The sequence below is a fragment of the Hyaena hyaena genome, unplaced genomic scaffold, assembly GCF_003009895.1.
Source record: "Hyaena hyaena isolate Hyena2069 unplaced genomic scaffold, ASM300989v1 scaffold_1181, whole genome shotgun sequence".
In the NCBI taxonomy this organism is placed as follows: domain Eukaryota; kingdom Metazoa; phylum Chordata; class Mammalia; order Carnivora; family Hyaenidae; genus Hyaena; species Hyaena hyaena.
Genome location: NW_024081813.1, coordinates 105513 through 123983, shown reverse-complemented (window position 1 = coordinate 123983; position 18471 = coordinate 105513). Strand labels below are relative to the sequence as shown.

Here is an 18471-nt window from a genome sequence, read left to right as displayed (position 1 = left end):
CTTATCAGTCTGCCTTATTTCACTCACGTAGCTTAATACCCTCTAAATCTAGAGACTGTTTGAATTTAGGATTTTAGAAACCTCTCAGAAAGAAGGGAGGGAAAGAAGAGAACACGATTAGGTATGGTCACATATTAGGCGTCAACTGCATCAGAAGCAGATTTAATTAACAAGTGGTAAAATTTATGAAGATGGGATATAGGAACACTGCTGTTCATTATACTCTATATATTTTTGTGAATGTGTAAAATATTTTGTATATAACAAAATATTTACAAAATATGTAAAAATTTAAAATGCTTTGCATTAAAAAGCAGTTGAACAAAACAAAAACCAGGTAAACCTTTATATTTCTTGTTTTGAATTGAACTGTTTATGTTTATATATTAATAGATTATTATGTATTATTTTTTTCTTACTTAAATCTTTTATAGTCAAAGTTTGCTGGGAAAATAAGAACAAAATGATATAAAATGATATGATCTTTCCGGGATCAATCCTTATTTGTTTTCCAGAATTCTGGTAGGAAAGAGAAATGTTTCCTGCCCCTAAGATCTTTTCTCTCTTGATCTCTGAGTCAGCCTGTTTCTCTTACCTCCCTCCTCTCCTCCTCACCTCTCTCTGTCTGTCTTTGGTTCTCTAGGTCTTTTTCTCTCTTAGTCTCTGTCTTTTGGAATATGTGTTGGGAGTTAAACTCTCTCAGTGCCCTGGGGGCTTTGCCTCTTAGGGTCTCTGTTTTTCTGAGTCCCCTGCTCCCAGACACTGTTGCTCATAGTTATACTTTTTCAGGGTCTTTCTCTTGCTTACTCTCTCACTCGGTGTGCCTTCCCCCCTCAGTGTTTTCCTTCCTTTGCATCCATATATGTGTGTCTGACTCCCTGTCTCTCTCTTCCTCTCCTAGGGTGGGTTTGTCCCCTCTACTCCACTCCCCCACCTCGTGTCTTTTTTTCACAGTATAACTCTCTCTTTCCCGGGTGGTCTTTTTTTCTCTTTTTTGCTAGAGGTGCCTTCCCTCCCCCTCATTTCTCTCATCCCCTTCCCTTCTCCTCTTCCCTCCCCTCCCTCCCTCTCTCTCTTCTCTGTTTCTCTTAGTCTCTTTCTTAATCCTTCTCTCAGGATCTTCCAGTTTTCTTTCCTTATTTGCCTACTTATTTATGTTTCATTTATTTTATTTAGGTAAAGCTACTTCTTCTTCTAATCCAAGCAGTCCAGCTCCAGACTGGTACAAAGATTTTGTTACAGATGCTGATGCTGAGGTTTTAGAACATTCTGGAAAAATGGTACTTCTCTTTGAAATTCTTCGAATGGCAGAGGAAATTGGGGATAAAGTGTAAGTTTCTTCTATTTTTATTCTATAAATGAAACTTTTTTATAATCATTCTATTGTTTAAACAGTTTATTTGAATAAATCTGTTTTGTTTTCTTCCTTTCTAAGGATGTAATTTCTTTGGTTAGTGTAGTGATAGACAGTTATCTTCCTTCTAAGCTACCAGTTCTGAGTACATATTCTGGTTACTTCTTCAGTGCTGTTTTCCCCCTCTGGCTATTGTACCTTACACTTACTTCTTTGAGCCAAGCTTCTGATGGATATCTGTATTTCACCGTCTTTAAAATTATTTTTCGGGGCACCTGGGTGGCTCAGTCGTTTGAGCATCTGACTTCGGCTCAGGTCATGATCTCATGGTTTGTGGGTTTGAGCCCCGTGTCGGGCTCTGTGCTGACAGCTAGCTCAGAGCCTGGAGCCTGTTTCAGATTCTGTATCTCCCTGTCTCTCTGACCCTCCACTGCTCATGCTGTCTCTCTCTCAGAAATAAATAAAACATTAAAAAAATTAAAATAAAATTATCTTTCAATCTATATAGTATGATTTCTACCATGTCAGTTTATTGAGATTTTTTCCCCCTAAAAGTAATAAATAACCTTTTAATCTCCAAATCTAGTGGATACCTCTCAGATTGTATTTCACTTCTTTGGCTCTTCTCCATCATTTCTCCTTTTTGTTCCCGCTTGTTTTTACTTCTAGCATTTGTGTCCCCATTCCCTTCCTTGCATCCCTACCCTCCACTCTCATCCTTCAAAGTGCTATTCAGAAAACATACTTTTAATGTTTTGAACCAGACTTACTGTTTAGGTTGTTATAAGGTCCCAACATCTGATCATAAAATATTTTTTAAATGTGCCTGTGATTTTTTAAATAACAGTTTAACATAAGGCTAAAATAAACCTTTTATGTTAAAAAGTTTCAAACCTAGTTTCTTCAACTTTCGTGGAAAGTGGTAGATCCACAATTAATATTTCTATGCCATCTTTTAATATACCTCTAATTTAATACATTCTAATACACTTGTATGCCTTTTCACTGAATAGTGAGTTGTTTGAAGACACAGACTTTTATTATTTTTATTAACTACTATGCCTTGCATTTAGTAAGTACTCACTAAAATTTATTTTTGTTGTATATTGCCACTTTATTTACACAGGAACAAGTGGTTCAGATATGTGATGAATGGAGTGATAGTGTTGGAGGTAAAAAGATATGTTTTGGAATAGAAATAATAGAATTTAGTACATTAAATTCATGGCAATAAGAATGAGAGAGTAGTCAAAGAAGATTCCTAGGCTTCCAGACTAAGAGGCTGGTGATTCTGGTATTACTAACTAAAATGGAGAAGAATAGGGAAGAACTAAGTTTATTAGACATAGTAAAGAATTCTTTTCTGGCTATGTTAAGTTTGAAAGGCCTATTAGATAACCATAGGAGATGGAAGCAGAAAGTGGATATTTGAATTCAGAGTTCCTAAGAAGTCAGGAGAAATGATTTCTATGACATGCTTTGTTTTTGGGGTTTTTTTTTGTTTTTTTGTTTTTTTTTGCTAGCAACTTCTGTAGTTTAAAATTAGTTTTTATTTGGGTACTATACAAGAATTTTAAGAAATGGAAGGGATTTTAGTGGTCTTTCAATTTCCTAGTCAGTGCAAAAATCTCTTCTGCCATGTTCGTCATGATGTTCTCGTAGCCTCTCTTATGGTAGAACATTTGCCATTTCAGGCTACCTATAGTTTAATACTTCAGATTTTTAGAAATTGTATCTTATCTTTAGTTTCTACTTTATCCCTATAACTTTTCCTTGTGGTTTAAAATTGAATGTATCTTTCGCTTCTTTTACACTCTTACAGTGTTTTTTTTTAACTTATAAACCCAACTGATAGACATTATCAGTGCTAAGACTATAAAATTATTCATTTCCATAACTTATTACCACTATTTATTTGTCCAACATTTCCTTATGGAAATTTTCAAGCATAAAAACAGAAAGAATTTTGCAGTGAATATCCATATACCTGTCTATACTATATTTTATTGTACTTTCTTTATTACATACCTGTTTATTTATCCATCTTATTTTCCTGATGCCTTTCAATGTAGGTTGCAGACATCAGTACTGCTGTCTCAATTGTCTCCTCTTCAAATAATGGGTCCACCTCTCTTGTCACTTTCAGTGACATTTTTCTCAGTTCATTGATTTATCCTTGGTATGGCCTGATTTCATAGGTCTTAAACATACTTCAGTTATTTTAGCACCCATTTCAAATTATGGTCACAGCAAACAAAATACTTCAACTGAGTTTTTATTAACACAGAGTTATAGTAAAGCAGATTCTTGTTTATTCTGGACCCTAAACTTCATCCATGGGGTCCAATAGAGAGGTTTTCCAACATCTAAATAACATTGTTGGTTCATATTTAATTTATGTTCAACTGAGACTCTTACTTATTTTTTAAAGAACTGTTGTCAAATCGAATTTTTGTATTCTTTATTTGTGCAGATGATCTTTTGACCCAAGTGTAAACTTTATTTCTTTTTTCTAAATATTTTTTAAATGTTTTATTTATTTCTGAGAGAGGGAGAGAGAGGCAGCGTGAGCAGGGGAGGGTCAGAGAGAGAGAGGGAGACACAGAATCGGAAGCATGCTCCAGGCTCTGAGCTAGCTGGCAGCACAGAGCCTGATGCGAGTCTTGAACCCACAAGCTGTGAGATCATGACCTGAGCCGAAGTCTGAGGCTTAACCTACTGAGCCACCCAGGCTCCCCTAAACTTGATTATTTCATAGGGCAAAACATAAATGAATTTTAGTGATTTTAACCAATGGTGTGTTGATAAATGTTTAACAACTGACTCTTCCAAAAAAATAACAACAGGGATGGCAAAAAAGCAAGAAAGAAAAGCCCTAATTTGTAACATTTGCTGATTTTCATAGTCAAATACTCCCATGATCAATTTTAAGGTACCATCATGATGTCAGTGGTGGGAAGAAATGCTAACAATACACTTTCCTGTTGCAAGCTAGTTCTAGCTAATTCCAGGACACTACTTGGTTCAGCCCAGCCCTTCTGACTTGTTTTCTGTCATTTAAATATTAAATTTTGATTAAATTTTAATTTACAGATTTTTTTTACATATGTATGAATTTGATTTGTATTGATTTTATATTTTCATAGGAGTCATTAATAAAATAGATAAAGCCAAGGGGGTTTATACAAGTATGAAAGTTATTACCAATCAGGGCAGTAGTTTTTCATGTTATCTGCAATTAGAAAAAGTTAACAGAGATAACCAGTAGTATGTAGACACTTAATCCTAAGGACACCACCTTTTTCATGGTGAGATTTTTCTGAGCTCAGTTGGTTCCCAGAACCAGCCTTAATGCTGACTCAAGTCAAACTTTTTCCAGCATAGTAGCCCAAATTTCAAATTAATTCCAATTAAATAAGTAATTAGTATTTCTAAGAATTTAAGGTTCCTTGTTATAGTACCTGCCAGAAACTTAATGTGTAGCTCAGAAAGAAGTGATTCAATAAAGTTTTTGATTCTGGTAAAGATAATCAATCTACTGAGGGATCAAGGCTGTTGGTTGTTTATACTTAGTACTGGGAATAAATTCATTTCTTTACCAGTAGTCTAGGAGTACCAACTGGGAGACATTAGACTTCCATAGTGCAGAGTTTAGGAAGTCATACAATAACCAATGCATATGTTGTTAACTACAACAGCTATTTCATAACTTGAGTTGTTCTTTTTAGTTCTACTAAATCTGAAGATATCCAGCATTGAGTGCTGAAGTTTATTCTGGAGTCATAAAAGCATCTTTCTCTTAAAGTACAGCTTTCAGAATCAGTTAAAACCAAACAGTATGCTTGGACAGATGTCTAGTTCCTTATATACTAACCTACTTTGTTTGCATATATAAGGGAGAGAATGAGCCCTTCTTCATTTTCTTTCTAGATTTTTTTTCATTTTGTGTGTATAATTATGTCCACTTCTCACTAATGGAATAGATGAGAGTAGTGATTTTCAAACTGTTTCTCAGAGCCCTTGAAGGTTGGTGACTTAGTGCAAAGACTGAGGGACCAGTTACACTTTTACCTTCTTCTCCCCCTGCTTTTCTTTTATATATATATGTGTATATATATATATATATGTATATATATATATATATATATACACCCTGCTTTTCTTTTATATATATATATATATACACACACACACACACATGTATATGTATATATAATATATGTATAAAAACACAAATGTGTGTGTGTATATAAGCTTTTTATTTAAGTCCCAGTTAGTTAACATGTAACGGTAGTTTCAGGTTCAACAGGTAATGGAGATTAAAGAGTGCACTTGTAATGAGCACCAGGTGTTGTGTAGAAGTGTTGAATCAGTATATTGTAATTATATAGAAATTATTTATTATAATTTAATACCACATAAGACTTTATGTGAACAAACCATTTTTATGGCTAAAATCAGGAGTTAGAATAGTATTGGGATGGAGAATCAGGAATCTGCAGACATTATTGAAATAGAATAAGAAAGTGTTTTAGAATGTGTACAAGTCTAAAATTACTCAAATACTTTTAATAAGAAGACTTTTTTCTCATATTCTCTAAATAGTGTCTTTTATACAGTAAAAGTTTTTAATTTTGATGAAATCCTGTTATCAGGTTTTTCCCCATAGATCATACTTTTGGTATTATGTCTAAGAATTGTTTGTCTAACCCCAAGTTACAAGAATTTTCTTCATTGTGTCTTTTAAACATTCTACAGTTTAACATTTTAAATTTAGATTTACGCTGCATTTTGAATTACTTTTGTATAAAGTGAAGTTTAGGACAAAATTCTTTTTTTTTTTTTTTTTTTTGGTACATGGTTGGTGAATTTTGCCAAGACCATTGTTGAAGAAACTATCCTTTTTCCGCTGAATTGCCTTTGCCTCTTTGTGGAAAACCATTTAGCTAACTATACTGTGTGGCTCTGTATCTGGACTCTATCTGTTCCATTGAGTTGTGCTTGTCCCTTAATCAGCACTACATTGTTCTGATTACTTAAGCTTTGTAAATGTTGAAATCATGTAGAGTTAGGCCTCCAACTTTTTCAAAGTTGTTTTGGGTACTCTGTGCTCAGCATTCTCATATAAACTTTTAGAATCAGCTTGTTAATTACTCCAAAATCCTACTATAGTTTTGATTAGAATTGCGTTGAATTTGTAGGTCTATTTGGGAAGAAGGGATGTCTTTACTATGTGAATCTTCTAATTCATGAACACTAATCCGTTTTTTTAGCCTTGTTTTTAGTCAGTCTCTCATATCTCTGGACTTGATTGAAGATTTTCTTGAATTGGCTAGTAGGGAAAAGACAGAAGATAAAGATAAACCTCTTATTTATAAAGGTAAGTTACAAACCTTTCTGTATTATAATTTTTGAAACCTTCGTTTAAATATATTATATAAGCATTTTAACAATAAAATACTATCCAGACATACCACTTTAATATATACATTTTTCTGCATTCTTCTTGTCCTTATCTACATAAATATGGCCTTTATTGTTGCAATTGTAACATGACATAAGTTTTTTTTGTTTTTGTAAAGAACTTTATTGAGATAGAATTCACATATCCTGCAATTAACCATTTTAAGTGGACAGTTTAGTGGTTTTTAGTATATTCATGGAGTTGTGCAACTGTCACAATTTTCAACTGTTTTAATCACCACCAAAGAAACCCTGTACCCTTTAGCTATTACCCTCCTACCCATGCCTTCTACCTCTTAAAACTTTAAGCAGTCACTCATCAATCTACTTTTCTGTTTTTATAGATTAACCTATTCTGAAACTTTCATATAAAGGGATTCATATAATATGTGGGTTTTTTGTGACTGGTTTCTTTCATATAGTATGTTTCAGGATTATTCCATGTTGTAGCATGTGTCAATACTTTATTCCTTTAGGTCATAAAGACCTAATATTCCATTGTATGGATAATACCCACATTTTGATTATCCATTTATTCATTTAAATATATCTGGGTTGTTTCCACCTTTTGACTATTGTGAGTAGTGCAGTGATAAATATTTGTATGCAAGTGTTTGTTTAAGCATCTGTTTTCACTTCTTTTGCGTGTATACTTAGGAATGGAATTAATGGGTCATGTGATAATTTTATGTTTAACTTATTGGGGAACCACCAAACTGTTTTCCTTACTGGCTGTACTAGTTTACATTTCCACAAGCAGTGTATAAAGGTTCCAGTTTCTCCATATCTTCACCAATACTTACCTTCCGTTTTGCTTTGCTTTGCTTTGCTTTGCTTTGCTTTGCTTTGCTTTGCTTTGCTTTGCTTTGCTTTGCTTTATTACGGGCATACCTTGGGGATATTGCAGATTTGGTTCCAGACCACTGCAATAAAGTGAATACTGGAATAAAGGGAGTCAAATTAGTTTTATTGTTTCCCTGTGCATATAAAAGTTACATTTACACTATACTGTAGTCTGTTGTATCCAATAGCATTATATCTTAAAAAATGTATGTACCTTAATTAAAAAATGCTTACCTTAATTAAAAAATACTTTATTGCTAAAAGGTGCTAAACATCATCTGAGTTTTCAGTGAGTGGTAATTTTTTGCTGACGGAGTGTTTTGGCTTCTGTATTAATAGCTGCTGACTGACCAGGGTGGTGGTTGCTGAAGGTTGAGGTGGATGTGGCAATTACTTAAAATAAGACAACAGTGAAGTTTGCTGCATTGATTGACTTTTTACACAAACGATTTGTGTAGCATGCAATTCTGTTTGATAACATTTTACGCACAGTACAATGTCTTTCAAAATTGGAGTCAGTCTTCTCAAACACTGCTGCTGCTTTATCAAATAAGTTTATATAACATTCTGAATCATTTGTTGTTATTGCAGTGATCTTCACAGCATCTTCACCAGAAGTAGATTCCACCTCAAGAAACCACTTTCTTTTCTCATCTATAAGAGGGAGATCCTCATCTGTTCAAGTTTTATCTTCACATTGCAGCAGTTCAGACCTATCTTCAGGCTTCACTTCTTTTTTTTTTTCCAAAAATAAATTAAAGCTTATTTATTTATTTTGAGAGAGAGAGAGAGACAGTGTGAGTGGGGGAGGGGTAGAGAGAGAGGGAGACAGAAAATCCCAAGCAGGCTCCACGCTGGCAGCATGGAGCCCCATGTGGGGCTCGAAGCCACTAAAACGGTGAGATCATGACCTGAGCTGAAACCAAGAGTGGGGCGCTTAACCGACTGAACCACCCAGGTGCCCATCAGGCCTTCTAATTCCAGTTGTCTTGCTATTTCGGCCACATCTGAAGTTACCTCTTCCATTGAAATCTTGAACCTCTAAGAGCCATCCATTAGGGTTGGATTCAACTTCTTCCAAATGTCGATATTTTGACCTCTTCCCATGACTCACAAAGGTTCTTTTTAATTATTTTTTATTTTGAGAGAGAGAGAGAGAGCGAGCATGTGCATGCAGGCAGGGGAGGGGCAGAGAGAGAGGGAGAGAGAGAATCTCAAGCAGGCTCTGCACCATCAGTGCAAAGCCTAATGCTGGTCTGAACCCATCAACTGTGAGATCATGACCTTAACTGAAATCAAGAGTCTGATGCTTAACGAACTGAGCCACCTAGGTGCTCCCACAAATGCTGGTAATAGCACCTAGCTGGTGAATGCTTTCCAGAAGGTTTTCAATTATTTTAAGGCTGCAGCCTTACAAAATGTATTTCTTAAATCATAAAACTAAAATGTTGAAATTACTCCTTCATCTGTGGGCTGAAGAATGGAGGGTGTGTTAGCAGATCATGAAAACAACATTAATCTTGTGTTCATTTTCATAAGACTTCTTGGGCAATGAGATGCATTGTCAATGAGCAGTAATATTTGAAAGAAGCCCTTTTTTTCCTAAGCAGTAAGAAAAAATATAGTGGGCTTAAAATACTTAGTAAACCATGTTAAGAACAGATGTGCCATCATCCATTTGTCCCCTTTTTAGTGCATAGGTAGTGTGGATTTAGCTTAATTCTTCAGAGGCCCTGGATTTTCAGAATAGTAAATGAGTATTAGCTTCACCTTAAAGTTAACAGCCGCATTAGCCCCTAAGAAGAGAGTCAGTCTGTTCTTTGAGTTGAAGCCAGGCATTGATTTCTCTCTAGCTATGAAAGTCATAGATGACATCATCTTGTAATAGAAGGCTATTTTGCCTACATTGAAAATATGTTGTTTAGTATAGCCACCTTTATTAATAATTTTAGCTAGATCTTCTGGATAACTTGATACAGCTTTTACATCAGTACTTGTTGCTTCACCTTGCACTTTTGTGTTATGGAGACCACTTTCTTTACATCTCACAAGTCATCCTCTGCTTGCTTTAAACTTTTCTTCTGCAGCTTCCTCACCTCTCTTGGCCTTTATAGAACTGGAGAGAGTTAGGCCCTTGCTCTGGATTCGGCTTTAGCTTAAGGAGATGTCATAACTGGTTTGATTTTCTATCCAGACCACTAAAACTTTCTCTACATCAGCAGTGAGACTGTTTTTGCTTCTTTAATCATTCATGTGTTCACTGGAGTAGCACTTTTAACTTCTTTCAAGAACTTTTCCTTTGCATTTACAACTTGATTAACTGTCACAAGAGACTTAGCTTTAGGCCCATCTCATCTGTCAACATGCCTTCCTCATTAAGCTTAATCATTTCTAGCTTTTGACTTAAAGCAAGAAACATGTGACTCTTCCTTTTACTTGAACACCTAGAGGCCAAGTGTAGGGTTATTAATTGGCCTAATTTCATTATTGTTGGGTCTCAGGAAATAGGCCCGAGGAAAGGGAGAGATGTGGGTGATCAGCCAGTTGGTAGAATAGTCAGAACACACACAACATATATTGGTGAAGTTCTCTGTCTTCAGTGGGTGCAATCTCTTGCACCTCAAAATAGTTACAATAGTAACATCAGATTTTACTGATCACAGATCACCATAACAAATATAATAACGATGAAAAAGTTTGAAACATTGTTAGAATTTCCAAAATGTGACACAGAGACAGAGTGAGCAAACGTACCAATAGACCAATAATGAATATAATAATAATGAAGAAGTTTGAAATATTGTTAGAATTTCCAAAACATGACACAGAGACACAGAGTGAGCAAATGCACCAATAGACCAATCGACACAGAGTTGTCACAGAACTTCAGTTTGTGAAAAAACACAGTATGTGAGAAGTATCACAATAAAATGAGGCCAGCCTGTAAAGCCATCCTAGTGTCTGTGAAGTCGTATCTCATTGTGATTTTGATTTGTATTTCTCTAATGATTCATTATGTTGAACATCTTTTCATGTTCTTATTGACTGTATATCTTCTTTGGAAAAATGTTTATTAAGGTCCTTTGCCCATTGATGAATTTGGTTATTTGTCTTGTTATTGAGTTAAGTTTTGGGAGATTTGTTTTACATTTTCTGCATACAAAGCTCTTATTAGGTACATGAATCACAAATATTTTTTCTCATTCTGTGGATTGTCTTTTCACTTTCTTTTAAAAAATATTTTTTGTGTTTATTCATTTTTTGAGAGAGAGGGGGAGAGAGGCAGAGAGGGAGACACAGAATCTGAAGCAGGCTCCAGGCTCTGAGCTGTCAACACAGAGCCAGAAACAGGGCTCAAACCCATGAACTGCAAGATCATGATCTGAGCTAAAGTCAGACACTTAACCAGATGTTAACCAAATGAACCACCCAGGTGCCCCTCACTTTCTTGATAGTGTTTTTTGATGGACAGAAGTTCTTCGTTTTGATGAAGTCCAGGTGATCTGTATTTTCTTTTGTTACTTGTGCTTTTGGTGTTATATCTAAAACATTGCCAGATATGTTCATGAAATTGTACCACTATGTTTCCTTCAAAGAATTATACAGCTTTAGCTCTTATATTTAGGTTTTTGATCCATTTTGAGTTGATTTCTACATATGATGCAAAGTTAAAGTCCAACTTCAGTCTTTTCCTGTGGCTATTCAGTTACCCTAGCACTATTTCTTGAAAGGGCTATTCCTGGGGCGCCTGGGTGGCTTAGTCGGTTAAGCGTCCGACTTTCGCTTAGGCCATGATCTCGCGGTTCATGGGTTCGAGCCCCGCGTCGGGCTCTGTGCTGACTGCCAGCTCAGAGCCTGGAGCCTGTTTCAGAGTCTGTGTCTCCCTCTCCCTGACCCTCCCCTGCTCACGCTGTCTCTCTCTCTCTCCTAGAAATAAAAATAAAAATATTTAAAAAAAAAAAAAAGGACTATTCCTTCCGTATTTAATGGTCTTGGCACCATTGTTGAAAATCAGTTGATCATAGAGACATAGGCTTATTGCTTGACTCTTAGTTCTATTCCACTAATGTATATCAGTCCTTATGCCAGTAACACACTGTCTTAATTATCATTGCTTTGAAAGTAAGTTTTGAAAGTGAATCCTCCTACTGTGTTCCTCTTCGAGATTGTTTTGGCTAATCTGGGTCTCTGGCAATTCCATAAGAATTTTAAAATCAGCTTGTAAATTTCTACAGAGAAGTCAGCATAGGGATTATGATTGGGATTCTGATAAGGATTACATTGAATCTGTCTTTCGTTGTAGGAAGCATTGCCATCTTAACAATATTAAGTCTTCTGATCTATGAACATAGGATAGTTTAGCATTTACTTAAGTCTTTAATTTTCTTTCACCAGTGTTTTATAGTTTTTAGTACATACATTTTGCATGTTGTGTGTTAATTTATTCCAATTTATTCTTTTTGATGGTTTACATTTTTTAAATTTTTTTTAATGTTTTATTTATTTCTAGGAGAGAGAGAGAGAGAGAGACAGCGTGAGCAGGGGAGGGTCAGAGAGAGAGGGAGTCACAGACTCTGAAACAGGCTCCAGGCTCTGAGCTGGAGTCAGCACAGAGCCCGACGCGGGGCTCGAACCCACAAACCGCGCGAGATCATGACCTAAGCGAAAGTCGGACGCTTAACCGACTAAGCCACCCAGGCGCCCCGATGGTTTACATTTTAAATGGAATTTTGTTCTTAACATTTTTTGATTGTTTCTTGCAGATGTTTTCTAAAAATTGAGTTTTGCATATTAATTCAACATTAGTCCTAATAGTTTTTAAATGGATAGTTAAAGGATTTCCCATATACAGAATCGTATCATTTGCAAATTGAGATAATTTATTTTTTTCTTTCTAATATGAATTACTTCTATTTCTTTTTCTTGCCCAATTTCTCTGGTTACAAGCTTATAGTACAGTGTTGAGTACAAGAGCAGATACCCTTTTTTTGTTCTTAATCTTGTGGAGGAAAGTAACTGATCTTTCACCATTATTATAGCATTGTAGTTTTTTCATAGATGCTGTTTCTCAAGCTGAGGAAGTTCCCTTCTATTTCCAGTTCTGTAATTTTTTTTTCTATCCTGAATGGTGTTAGATACTATCTATGATTTCTCTGCATCTATTGAGATTATCATATGGGTTTTTTACATTCTTTGGATATGGTACTTTACTTTGAATGTCAGATAGTAAACCAACCTTGCATACCTGGGATAAATCCCATTTGGACATGGTGTATAATTCTCTTTATATGTTGCTGGATTCTGTTTACTAGTTTTTTATTGAGGATTTGTACAGAGATACTAGTTTTCAGTTTTGTTTTCTTTTAATATTTGGTTTTGGTATGAGGTAATACTGCCTTCATTTAATGAGTTGGGAAGTATTCCTTTTCCTGTTTTTTGAAAGTTTGGGAAGAATTGGTATTAATTCTTTTTAAAACGTTTGCCAGAATTCATCAGTGAAGCCATCTGGACCTGGGTTTTTTTGTGGGTAGTTTTTATCATCTTATCAATAACATTATTGTAAAATATATATAACATAAAATTTAACATTTTGTCAGAGTGAAAAGGCAACCTACAGAACAGGAGAAAACATTTGCAACTTACCTATCTTATAAGGAGGTAATATCCAGAATACATAAAGAACTACTATAATTCAACAATAAGCAGATAACCTAATTCAAAAAATGGCAAAAGAAACAGACACATGAAAAGATGCTCAACATCACTGGAAAATACAAATCAAAACCACACTGAGATACCACCTCACACCAGTCAGAGTGAGTAAAATGAACAAATCAAGAGACTACAGATGCTGGCAAGAATGTGGAGAAACGGGAACCCTCTTGCATTGTTGGTGGGAATGCAAACTGGTGCAGTTGCTCTGGAAAACAGTGTGGAGGTTCCTCAAACAATTAAAAATAGAACTACCCTGTGACCCAGCAATAGCACTACTAGGGATTTATCCAAGGGATACAGGAGTGCTGATGCATAGGGGCACATGAACCCCGATGTTTATGGCAGCATTTTCAGCAATAGCCAAATTATGGAAAGAGCCTAAGTGTCCATCAACTGATGAATTGATAAAGAAGATGTAGTTTATGTATACAATGGAATACTACTTGGCTATGAGAAAGAATGAAATCCTGCCATTTGCAACAACTTAGATGGAACTGGAGGGGATTAGGCTGAGTGAAACAAGTCAGTCCGAGAAGGACAGATACCATACGTTTTCACGCATATGTAGAACTTGAGAAATTTAAGACCATGTGGGAAGGGAAGGGGAAAAAATAGTTTCAAACAGAGAAGGAGGCAAACCATAAGAGACTTTTAAATACAGAGAACAAACTGAGGGCTGATGGGGGGGTAGGGGAGGGGGGAAAATGGGTGATGGGCACTGAGGAGGGCACTTGTTGGGATGAGCAATGAGTGTTGCATATAAGCAGTGAATCATGGGAGGCTACCTCCAAAACCAAGAGCACAGTGTATACACTATTAGCCAACTTGACAATAAATTATATTAAAAAATGGGCAAAAGATTCAAATAGACATTTCTCTAAAGATAATATACAAATGACCTATAAATACATGAAGATATACCCAGCATCATGAATTGTTAGAGAAACATAAATCAAAACCACAATGAGATACAACCTCACACCTATTAGAAGAGCTAACATCAAGAAAATCCGTAAATAATGGGTTGGTAATGATGTGGAGAATTTGGAACATTTGTGCACTATAGGTGGGAATGTAAAATACAGCCATTGTGGAAAATAAAATTTCCTCCAAAAATTAAAACTAGAATTATCATATGATCCAACAATAACACTTCTGAGCATATACCCAAAATAATTGAAAGTGTGGTCTTTGAGATGTTTGTACACCTATATTCGTAGCCACATTATTTACAATAATGAAGGTAGTAACAATCCAAGTGTATATTGGTGGATGGATGGATAAACAAAATGTGGTATAAGCACACAGTGGAATATTTCCAGCTTTTAAAAGGAAGGAAATCTTGGGGCGCCTGGGTGGCTTAGTCGGTTAAGCGTCCGACTTTCGCTTAGGTCATGATCTCTCGGTTTGTGGGTTCGAGCCCCGCGTCGGGCTCTGTGCTGACTGCCAGCTCAGAGCCTGGAGCCTATTTCAGAGTCTCTGTCTCCCTCTCTCTCTGACCCTCCCCTGCTCGCGCTGTCTCTCTCTCTCTCTCTCTCTCCTAGAAATAAATAAAAATTAAAAAAAAAAAGGAAGGAAATCTTTTCACATGCTATATAATATGGATGAACCCTGAAGACAGAGTTCATTAAGGTTATTAAATGAAATAAGCCAGCACAATAAAAGATGAGTACTATGCAATTCCACTTACTTCCAATGTCTAGTCAGATTCACAGAGACAGAAAGTAGAATGCTGCTTACTGTGGGGAAGGGGAGAATGGAGAGTTGTTGTTTAATCTATATAGAGTTTCACTTTGCAAGATGAGAATGTTCTGGAGCTATGTTAACACTACTGAACTATACGCTTAAGATGGTAAATTTTATGGTGTCTGTTTTTTCTACCACAATTTAAGAAGTAATATCTCTAGCTGCTAGTGTAGATTGAGTAAAACAGGAAGTTTGTTTTGTTTTGCATCACACCTTTCTGATTTATCTGTGTTTTGGTAAAAATACAAATTTTTTAAAACTGGTAAGAGATACAGGACAAGAAACTTAAAACTCCGTAACGATTTATTTTGTCTGTAAGACAGATTTATATTTAAATTTAGTGGACATTAGGGGTGCCTGAGTGGCCAGTCAGCTGGGTGTCTGACTTCAGCTCAGGTCATGATCTCATGGTCTGTGGGTTTGAGCCCCGCATCAGGCTCTGTACAGAACCTGGAGCCTGCTTCATATTCTGTCTCCCTCTCTCTCTACCCCTCTCCCGCTCATGTTCTGTCTGTCTCTCTCAAGAATAAATAAACATTGGGGTGCCTGGGTGGCTCAGTTGGTTGGGCATCCGACTTCGAGTCAGGTCATGATCTCATGGCTCATGGATTTGAGCCCCGCATCGGCCTCTGTGCTGACAAATAGCTCAGAGCCTGGAGTCTGCTTTGGATTCTGTATCTCCCTCTCTTTGACTCTCCCCTGCTCATGCTGTCTCTGTCTCTCAGAAATAAATAAAAACATAAAAAAAATATAAAAATAAAATTAGTGGACATTAAATTAAATATATGTATACTTGATGAGTACCTTAGGAAACACAGTTGTAGTCCCTTTCTGAAAGAGCTGATAGTCTAGTGGTGAATATAGATAGTAAGTACAAAAAAACTAAATGCCCAGGAAATTGAAGGGACAGTATTTTTCTGATTTAGGAAGGAGTCTTCTAATCTCTCTGCCTCAGGATATCTCAGACAGTTCCTTAGTCTGTCTTAAGCCTATTTCCCTACTCAGTCAATTAATAGAAAAAAGGAAAACCAAATTGGGAGGAGAGAGATAGGAAGGGGAAAGAATTTTACCATTTGACCATTTTTAGGTATACTGTTCTATGGTATTAAGTAAGTATACCCATATTACCATGCAACCATCACCACCATTTAAAAAAATTATTTTTTACCACTTTTTCTAGGAAACAAGTCTGTGGAGCTCCTTATGCTGTCATACCAGGAGTCCCTCTCCCCATAAACTAAATTTGTTTTTTTTCACTGATCATTTCACATTTTGATGTTACTGTATAGATGATACTATATATATCACTTTCATTTCTACAGTAATCTGTCCAATAAAAATCATAATTTACTTAACTATTTTGCCATTATTATACATTAGGATTGTTATATTAAAGTTTTCACTATCACAGGTAATCTACCATGGGTATCTTGATGGCAGTGGGTTTTTAAAATTTTCTTTGGGTTAAATTTCCACATAAATTATTTTAAGGGTATACTATTTTTCCACTTAAGAATAATACAGTATAGGGGCGCCTGGGTGGCTTAGTCGGTTAAGCGTCCGACTTTCGCTTAGGTCATGATCTCACGGTTCGTGCGTTCGAGCCCTGCGTCGGGTTCTGTGCTGACTGCCAGCTCAGAGCCTGGAGCCTATTTCAGAGTCTCTGTCTCCCTCTCTCTCTGACCCTCCCCTGCTCACGCTGTCTCTCTCTCTCTCTCTCTCCTAGAAATAAATAAAACATTAAAAATTTTTAAAAAAAGAATAATACAGTATATTATGAATATTATTTACAGTAGTCATATATCTTCATCTAAATATTAAAATTGACAGTTACTTGTTATCAATAACATAAAGAATACATTAACTTTTTCTTTCTAATAAAAAGTAATGTTTATTTAAATCTTTTCTTCAGATAATTGTGTCATTTGGATGATCAGAATCCTATTTTTCTTTTAACAGCTATTGAGATATAAGCATATTTTTCATGAAGAAATGTTTTCAAAAAGGAGGCTATATATATTGTGGCCTTTCTTTAATTTGAAGTATAACTGACACACAATACCCCATTAGTTCCAGGTGTAAATAATAATAATTTGATATTTTTTACACATTATGAAATGACCTCCATGATAGGTCTAGTTACCATGTTTTTACTGCACAGAGTTATTACAGTACTGTTGATTATATTCTCTATGTTGTACATTATATACTATGACTTTATTTAATAGGTGTAACTTTGTATCTCTTTATTTTGTTCACATTTTTTCCCCATCCCTCAATCCCTCCCCACTCTGGTAACCAGCAGTTTGTTTCCTATATCCATGAGTCTCTTTCTGTTTCTTTGTTAAGAGTCCACATATAAGTAAAATCATATGGTATTTGTCTTTCTCTCCATCTGCCTTATTTCACTTAGCATAATACTCTAGGTCCATCCTTGTAGCCACCAAACAGCATGCGTTCACACACACTGTACACACACTTAGGTTGCTTCCATATTTTAGCTATTGTAAATAATGCTGCAATGAACATAGTGAATATATCTCTTTGTGTTTTGTTCTCTGTTTTAAAATTTATCTGAAAGAGAGAGTGTACATGTGCATGTGAGCATGGGAAGGGCAGAGAGAAAGGGAGAGAGAGAGAGAATCCCAAGCAGGCTCTGGGCTCTGAGTGTGAGCCCGATGTGGGGCTTGATCTCACAAACCGTGAGATCATGACCTGAGCTTAAATCAAGAGTGGGATACTTGGGGCGCCTGGGTGGCTCTGTTGGTTAAGCATCTGACTTGGTCTCAGGTCATGATCTCACAGTTAGTAGGTTCCAGCCCCGCATCAGGTTCTGTGCTGACAGCTCAGAGCCTGGAGCCTGCTTCAGATTCTGTGTCTCCCTCTCTCTCTCTGCCCCTCCCCCACTCGTGCTCTGTCTCTCTCTGTCTCAAAAAAATAAAAAAAATAAAAAAAAAAAAAGAGTGGGATGCTTAACCGACTGAGACACCCGGGCATCCCTGGTATCTTTGAATTGGTATTTCCATTTTCTTTGGAAAAACACCCAGAAGTAGAATGCCAGATCATAGGGTAGTTCTATTTTTAATTTTATGAAGAATTTCCATAGTGGCTGCACCAATTTAACATTCCCACAACACTGTGTAAAGATTCCCTTTTTTCAGCATTGTTACCAACACTCATTATTTTTGTTGTTGTTGTTGTTGTTGTTGTTTTTATAATACCCAATCTGACCAGTATGAGGTGATATCTTACTATGGTTTTGATTTGCACTTCGCTGATGCCTAGTGATTTTGTGCATCTTTTCAGGTGCCTTTTGGCCGTCTTTATGTAGTCTTTGAAAAAAATGCGCG

The 18471-nt window shown here is 36.1% G+C and overlaps 1 protein-coding gene across 5 annotated transcripts in view; it reads left to right on the top strand.

The window, feature by feature from the left end:
• Positions 1-18471, top strand: part of ATRX (ATRX chromatin remodeler) — a 326901-nt gene that overhangs the window by 249515 nt on the left and 58915 nt on the right. For all 5 annotated transcript variants that reach the window (XM_039222723.1, XM_039222722.1, XM_039222721.1 and 2 more), the window contains 2 exons: positions 1177-1330; positions 6628-6734. In XM_039222723.1, coding sequence (XP_039078654.1) covers positions 1177-1330; positions 6628-6734 — 261 coding nt within the window. The remainder of the gene's footprint in view (positions 1-1176; positions 1331-6627; positions 6735-18471) is intronic.